The sequence below is a fragment of the Malurus melanocephalus genome, unplaced genomic scaffold (genome assembly GCF_030028575.1).
Source record: "Malurus melanocephalus ecotype Western Australia unplaced genomic scaffold, MMel_1.1 scaffold_1306, whole genome shotgun sequence".
Lineage (NCBI taxonomy): Eukaryota > Metazoa > Chordata > Aves > Passeriformes > Maluridae > Malurus > Malurus melanocephalus.
The window spans coordinates 14,966-22,870 of record NW_026624538.1 but is presented as its reverse complement, the minus strand read 5'-3'; the positions used below and the strand labels follow the sequence as shown (position 1 = coordinate 22,870).

The 7,905-nt window shown below is 56.1% G+C and overlaps 2 protein-coding genes across 2 annotated transcripts in view; one reads left to right on the top strand and one right to left on the bottom strand.

The window, feature by feature from the left end:
- Positions 1-815, bottom strand: part of FANCM (FA complementation group M) — a 3,402-nt gene extending 2,587 nt beyond the window's left edge. Inside the window, exon 1 of the mRNA XM_057387693.1 lies at positions 201-815. Coding sequence (XP_057243676.1) covers positions 201-630 — 430 coding nt within the window. The 5' untranslated portion in view covers positions 631-815. The remainder of the gene's footprint in view (positions 1-200) is intronic.
- Positions 816-822: 7 nt separating this feature from the next.
- FKBP3 (FKBP prolyl isomerase 3) lies at positions 823-6,596 on the top strand. Its single transcript, XM_057387694.1, has 7 exons — positions 823-1,145; positions 1,233-1,334; positions 1,409-1,516; positions 1,989-2,124; positions 3,027-3,094; positions 5,474-5,571; positions 6,387-6,596. Exons 1-7 carry the CDS (start codon positions 1,035-1,037, stop codon positions 6,439-6,441), a joined length of 678 nt encoding a protein of 225 aa, XP_057243677.1. The 5' UTR covers positions 823-1,034; the 3' UTR covers positions 6,442-6,596.
- Positions 6,597-7,905: the final 1,309 nt, after the last annotated feature.

The following is a 7,905-nucleotide window of genomic DNA, read 5'->3' as shown; positions in this document are numbered from 1 at the left end:
AAACCCAGCCATTGTTCTTTGGTTTAATCACCACTCACAGCATACTGCGTGCACAGACATCCCCAGGGCTGCACCCCAGCGCTTCACCCTTTATACAGGTGACCTGGGGCTTTACCTACGGCGAAACCAGCAGCTAACCCTTCAAACACATCTGACATTTTATTCTTTTTCCCTGCGCTGTGGCTTTTGACGGCCCGTACCTGTCATCTCCGCCATGTCCCGGGCCGGGATGCCCATGACGCGGCCGCACGCCTCCATCTGCTGGGCCACCAGCGGCTTGGTGGGGGCGAGGAACAGCACCTTCCCCGACGGGAACCAGCGGTAGAAGTTGTACATGACCACGGCGGCCACGAAGGTCTTGCCCAGGCCGGTGGGCAAGCACACCAGGGTGTTGGCGAGCAGCGCGGCGCCGGCCATGCGCTCCTGGTACGGGCGCACGGGCAGGTTGGTGGGGTAGATCCAGATGGAGCCCGCCGCCTCGCTGAACCCCCGMACCGGGCTGGGATCGGCCGCGGCCGCGGCTGCCAGCAGCAGCTCGTCATCGCTGTGGTTAGCGGAGTCCCCGGGCTCGGTTCTGCCGTGAGGGACCCGCCACACCTGCGGCAGAGTGCGCTGCCGCCCGCCGCTCATCCCGCCCCGCTCAGCGCCATCTTCCACCGGCCCGCCGCGCCTTCAAACCGCCGCCGAGAGCCACGAGGAGCCGCCTCCCGGCCCTCCCCTTCCCGCCGGCCGTGCTCCGGCCCTCCCCTTCCCCCAGGAGCCCGCCGAGCCCCGGGTAAATCCCGTTATCTCCCGCCGCTCCTGTCCCGCACGGCGCTGCCCGCCCTGAGGCGGCACCGCTCCGTCCCTCCCTCAGCACCGCCGCCCGCAATCCCTCCGGGAATCTCCTCCGGGCGTGTAGGGAACGCTCCAAAAGCGCCTTCCCGACCCTCCCCGTTCCCCCAGCGCTGTCCCCGCCCGCCCTCTGTCGCTGCCGGCCGCTTTCCCGACCCTCCTCTCCGGAGGAGGAGCAGGAKCAGGAGGCGGGCGGGAAGATGGCGGCGGCGGCGGGCCCGGCGCAGCCCTGGAGCGCTGAGGAGCTGCGGAGCGAGGCGCTGGCCAAGAAAGAAATCATCAAATTCCTGCAGGAGCACGCGGCGCAGGCGGTAATTGCTGCGAGCATTAAATTATTCTGGTTTGGGAATTAGAGGTTTGGTTGTTTTTTTTTTATCGCAACCACTCGTGTCCCGCAGTTCCTGGCGGAGCACAAGCTGCTGGGGCAGGTGAAGAACGTGGCCAAGACGGCCAACAAGGAGCAGCTGATCGCGGCTTACACRCAGCTCTTCCACACGCAGGTGAGGCCGGGGGAAGCGGGGATGGGGCCGGGGATGTGACCGGGAATTGTGGCTGCTCATCCTTCCCCTCACAGCGCTTCAAGGGCACGGACGGCGCCGAGAAGGCGGCGGAGAAGGCGAAGCCGCCCAAGGCGGAGGAGGCCAAGGGGAAGGCGGTGAAGGCGGAGGAGGCGGTGGACGAGGTTGGTGTGATGCTCTCACCTCGAGTTTTTCGCGTGGGAAAGCAAATTATCCCGGGGCAGATGTCTCGGGGGGATCGGGGAAAGGTTTTTGTGTCCCCAGAGGGTGCTGGCACTCCCCAGGCTCCCCAGGGAATGGTCCCAGAGCTTCAGGAGCATTTGGAAAGGGGGGGATTATTGGGAGGTCTGGGCAGGGACAGGAACTGGGCTGGATTATCTTTGGGGGTCCCTTCCAACTCAGGGGATTGTCTGATTCAAAGTCTTCAAAAACATGATTACAGCAAGAAGTCTGCTGTTTGTACCCTGCCTTTGCCTTAAACTGCTGCATTTCCCCCCAATGTTGCAGCTCTGCAGTACGTGAACATTCACAAACATAAAATCATTGATGCCTTTAAGTGGTTGTTCAGTCTTGGATATCTGAGACTATTCAACTCACCTGTCACTCTTTTTTTATAAACTCTTTTTATAACCTTAGGGGCTGCCAAAGTACACCAAATCCATTTTAAAGAAGGGCGATAAAACCAACTTCCCAAAGAAAGGAGACACCGTCCATTGCTGGTACACAGGAAAGCTGCAGGATGGGACAGTCTTCGATACCAATGTTCAATCCAGTAAGGTTCTGGATTTACAGATGTCCAGATAAACTGTTTGGGTTGGTTGGAAATGCTCCTGGGGGGAATAAACTGGGCTCCTTCAGCATATCTGGGCCGGGGTTTGCCTTTGGAAGGTGTGCCTGGGGGGATTCCTGACAAACAGCTTCATCATGGTGCTGTTGAGCTGCGGGATCCCGATTTTCCATGAGGTAGTGCAGGGCAGTATTTTAGRACTGGCTGGTGTCAAGTGACACAGCTGCATCCTGCCAGCCCTGGCATTCCAGAGCTGGGGAATGTGGAATGCAGGGAGTCAGTGCTGCCTCAAAGGGGAGGTGATTCCTACAGAACACCAGCACTGGCCTGAATTCCTCTAAATAAACACATCTTGGGGTCCTTCTGTGGTAAATCTCTAAATATGGAGGCACTGGAAGGAGAGGGATTTGTGTATTCTGGGGTGTAATGTTCCCTGCTGGTGTTTTTGTGACAAATCACAGGGTTTAGGGGTATCAAATTGTGCAATACTAGAAAAGCTTTCCCAGCATTGATATCCCACACTCAGGAACAGCATTCCAGAATCACTGGAATACTGTCTGTAATTCCTCAAACTTTTATGTTCCCTGTTGACTTTCTTTGGTTCCTTAATATGTCCATGACTTGCACAGTCAGTTGAGTAATTCGGAAATAAATCTTTGAGGGTTGAAAGATGCTTTTGTGAATCTTGAACATTTAATGATGTTTTCAGTGCACAGCACTTACATTTCTCCTGAAAAATATATCGAGCTAAAAATAATTTTATAAGAACAGATATTGATATAATTTTATAAGAACAGATATTTATATAAAGCACGACTGTAATGGCAGTTCTGCCCAGAAGTGTGGTGTGTGATGCTGAAGCAAATGAACATAAAACTCTTTTCCAGGTTCAAAGAAGAAAAAAGCAGCCAAGCCCTTGAGTTTCAAAGTTGGCGTAGGAAAAGTGATCCGAGGTGTAAGTAAAGCATTAAGAGCTCCCTCAGAATCCATGAATGAAATCCAGAGAGTTTCATTCGGTGTGGTTTATGACCAGGGTGCAGTTTTTGGGCTGTTCTGTGTCTCATGGAGGCAAACTGCAAGGGATCACAGTGGGAGGGTATGACATTGACCCTCAGAGTCATTCCCTCGTTTGGCAGTGCATGGAAACAGGTTCTGTTCCCCAGATCAGCCCAGCCTCGGGCTCCTCTCTTGGGATCCCAGGGCTCCATCCATCCCTGTTTGTATTCCCTGGGCTTTACTCTGTGTCACGGGTGCACAGCCCTTTCCATGAAGGAATTTCCCAAATATCCCCCCTGCCCCTGCCCTGGCCCAGCCTGAGGCTGTTCCCTCTCCTCCTGTCCCTGTTCCCGGGGATGAGATCCCAAATCCGCCTCCTGTCAGGAGTTGTGCAGAGCCACAAGAACCCCCAGAGCCTCCTTTGCTCCAGGCTGAGCAGGACAAAGTCAGGATTGGAGTGGGGAAGGGGCCGTGTCCATCGCCCATGGGCAGCGCTGCAGGAGCAGCACCTGCCTGGGTTTGTCCCTGCCTTTATCCCTGGTTTGTCCCTGCATTTATCCCGGGTTTGTCCCCGCGTTTATCCCTGGTTTGTCCCTGCATTTATCCCGGGTTTGTCCCCGCGTTTATCCCGGGTTTGTCCCCGCGTTTATCCCGGGTTTGTCCCTGCATTTATCCTGGGTTTGTCCCCGCGTTTATCCCGAGTTTGTTCCCGGGTTTGTCCCCGCGTTTATCCCGGGTTTGTCCCCGCGTTTATCCCGGGTTTGTCCCCGCGTTTATCCCGGCTTTGTCCCCGCGTTTATCCCGGCTTTGTCCCCGCCTTTATCCCGGGTTTGTCCCCGCATTTATCCCGGGTTTGTCCCTACCTTTATCCTGGTTTTGTCCCCGCCTTTATCCCGGGTTTGTCCCCGCCTTTATCCCGGGTTTGTCCCCCAGTTTGTCCCGGGTTTGTCCCCGCCTTTATCCTGGGTTTGTCCCTGCATTTATCCCAGGTTTGTCCCTGCATTTATCCCGGGTTTGTCCCCACGTTTATCCCGGGTTTGTGGGTGCCAGAGCCTTCCCTCAGCAGGGCTGCAGCACCAAGCCCTCAGCACTCCTGTTGTGCTGCTGGGAAGGGAGCACTGAACCCGGGAATGCTGACTGGAAACAGGAGTTGTGTTCCCATTGCTTCCCTGTGCCATCCCTGCACGGAGCACGGGGCAGTGCTGTGGGGCTGTACTGTGGGGTTGCGCTGTGGGGTTGTGCTGTAGGGCTGTGCTGTGGGGTTGCGCTGTGGGAGCAGGGCAGTGCTGTGGGGCTGTGCTGTGGGGTTGCGCTGTGGGGTTGTGCTGTGGGAGCAGGGCAGTGCTGTGTGGCTGTGCTGTGGGGTTGCGCTGTGGGGTTGTGCTGTAGGGCTGTGCTGTGGGGTTGCGCTGTGGGAGCAGGGCAGTGCTGTGTGGTTGCGCTGTGGGGTTGCGCTGTGGGGTTGCGCTGTGGGGTTGCGCTGTGGGGTTGCGCTGTGGGGCTGCGCTGTAGGGCTGCGCTGTGGGGCTGTGCTGTGGGGCTGTACTGTGGGAGCAGGGCAGTGCTGGAGAGGCCGTAGGGTTGCACTGTGGGGCTGCACTGTGGGGTTGCCCTGTGGGAGCAGGGCAGTGATGGGGAGGCTGTGGGGCTGTGCTGTGGGGCTGTACTGTGGGGTTGTGCTGTGGGGCTGTACTGTGGGGTTGTGCTGTGGGGGTGTGCTGTGGGGCTGTGTGGGAGCAGGGCTGCACCGTAGGGCTGAGCTGTGGGGTTGCACTGTGGGAGCAGGGCAGTGCTGGAGAGGCTGTGGGGCTGTGTGGGAGCAGGGCTGTGCTGTGGGGTTGTACTGTAGGGCTGCGCTGGGGGAGCAGGGCTGCGCTGTGGGGCTGCACTGTGGGGCTGCGTTGTGAGGCTGCACTGTAGGGCTGCACTGTAGGGCTGCACTGTGGGGCTGCTCTATAGGATTGCACTATGGGGCTGCACTGTGGGAGCAGGACAGTGCTGGGGAGGCTGTGGGGCTGCGCTGTGGGGCTGTGTGGGAGCAGGGCTGTGCTGTGGGGTTGCACTGTGGGAGCAGGGCAATGCTGTGGGGCTGCACTGTGGGGTTGCACTGTGGGAGCAGGGCAGTGCTGTGGGGCTGCACTGTGGGGCTGCTCTATAGGATTGCACTATGGGGTTGCACTGCAGGAGCAGGACAGTGCTGGGGAGGCCGTGGGGCTGTCAGGCCATTCCTGGTGCTAACAGAAGCTGGTTAGTGCAGTCCCTGTTGTCCCTGGAGGCTCCTGTGCCGTGCCCGCTGCCTGCAGCTGCTGTGTGTCTGTCTGTCTGTCTGTCCTTGCAGTGGGATGAAGCCCTGCTGACCATGAGCAAAGGGGAGAAGGCCCAGCTGGAGATCGAGCCCGAGTGGGCCTACGGCAAGAAGGGGCAGCCCGATGCCAAGTATCCTTCAGGAACTGGGACTGCTGCAGCAAACTGGGAATGCTGGGGGCAACGAGGGGCTTCATGGACAGGGTGTAATGGGGGATTCACGTGGTACTCAGCAGCCTCAGGATATTCCCACTCCCGGAGTTCAGGGCCCATCCTGCCCTTTCCTTTTGCWGAAAAACTCGTGTAGGGGGAACCTGCTGCTGTTCTCCACCTTTGTTTTTATTGCAGCTGCTTCCAAGCGCTTATGCCTGATGGGGATCCTCAGCAGGGTAGGGAAAGGGAGGGTGTTACCTGTGGGGACAGTTAAATGTGGTTCTGGGATGCAGCTGAAGTAGGGGGTGCAGGACTGATCCTGCAGTGTTTGATGCACTCCTGTTCCTTTTTTCCAACCCTTCTGGAGGAGGGGAAGGGATTGTTGTCTCATGCTGCAATCTGAAAAGCTGCCTGGATGCTTTTCCCCTGTGGCAGTGGGAAGGTGTAACCTCCACAGCCAGTGCCCCAAATCTGCAGCAGCTCAGTGGGACTGGGAATAAGGAATTAGGGAGTGTTAATGAAGGTGTATCCATGGAGCTGGCCCCTGTCCCCAAACCTGCAGCCAAGGTTGGGGCAGCTCAGTGAGACTGAGAATAAGGAATAAGGAATAAGGGAGTGTTAATGAAGGTGTATCCATGGAGCTGGCCCCTGTCCCTGCCAGCTCCTGCTGGGCAGCAGCTGTGGCTCTGCTGGATCCGGGGTGTCCAGCGGGTCAGGGACACCCCACAGACCAGGGAGGGACGGGGGAACTGCAGGGGCTGTTCCCTTTCAGCTTCCTTAACATCTGCCACCAGGATCCCACCAAACGCAAAGCTGTTCTTTGAAGTGGAACTGGTGGATATCGAATGAAGAATTCCCTGTGCTGCTGGGAATGAGAGCTTCCTGCTGGTGTGTTAACTCCGGGCTCCGGTTCCAACGGTGCCTTTCTGGCAATGAGTGCTGAGTGTTGTCCCTGCCCCGCTGCTGTACAGTGACAGCCCCACTAAAGCAGAGTTTGTACTGGCCAGTGCCTCCCTTCTTTGTGTCTGTGCTCTCCCTGCTCCTGTGCTGGGCACTGCAGAGCCCCCTGGGACCCCCACACACAGCCCAGGCTCCTTCACTCCCAGCCCTGCTCCTGTGGAGCCCAATCCCACTCCAAACCCCATTCCTCTGSAAAGGCATTTGATAAAAGCTCTGCTCCCACAGATCTGGGTGTTCACAAGTGCTCCTGTGGAATCTCTGTGCCACAGCCCCTCCTGAGTGAACTCARGCATTCTCCCTCTGGCTCCAATGAGGCAGTCCAAGAAAGTTCAGAGCACTACTCAATTCCTTGCTTTTATTACAAAAATGGGAATGATCACTTTGATCAAAATGAAAAAAGTTTTGCTCACACTGTGTACATGAAAAACTCTAAATACAAAACTCATCCCAAACACAGTTTGTGCTTTTTAGAAAAGAACGATGGTGGTTTTAATCCCTGACCCCCTCCCACACTAYGGAACCCGTGTGGCAGCTCTGCCAAAGCCCCCAATCCCAACATGGCCTGGAAAAGCTCCCTGACAGTTGGGCTGGGAGCAGGACAAGCCTTGGCTCCAGCCCTGGGGCCAGGGCCAGGCAGCAGAGCAGCTCTGGGGCAAAACCAACTCAAACCCCCACAGCTTCACCCACTCAATTATGGAATCATGAGACCAACGAGAATTCTTCTGATACTCCATAAATTAGTGCAGGGAATTAAGAAAAATCATTTATGGTAAATGAGAATTGTACAGAGACCATTTATCAGTTACCAGCACACAAATCTTCGCACATACCCCAGTTGTGAGCAGCAGCTCAGTTCACATGCAGAGGACCAAAAGCAGGTGGCACAACAGTTCTTTCACAGCCCAAAATTAGAAAAATAGAATTTTTTTTTTTACTCCATCTTTGTTGAAACTGCAGCACAGTGAACTCCATTCCCTCCTGGGATCAAGTTGTGTGGTAATACTGTCCGTAATTCCAGGCGTTCTGGTAGTTGTACTGGAACAAAACACAGCAGCARCATCAGCCAGGATGTCCCTGCTCCCCCCAGAGCACAGCACCCATTCCCCTGGCCCTGGAGGTTCTGAAGTCTCATTAAACCACTTCAGCAAAACTTCCATGCAAATAAAAAACATGGATGTGGCAGTTGGGACATTGGTTAGTGGTGGCTTTGTAGTGCTGGGGGAGCAGCTGGACTGGATGGTCTTAGAGGGCTTTTCCAACCTCAACAATTCTATTCCAAACTAAAATGCCCTGGAGGAAGAGCCCCAAAGGAAAAGCTCATTTTGCTGATGGTGTTGTGTACCAGCAGAACCA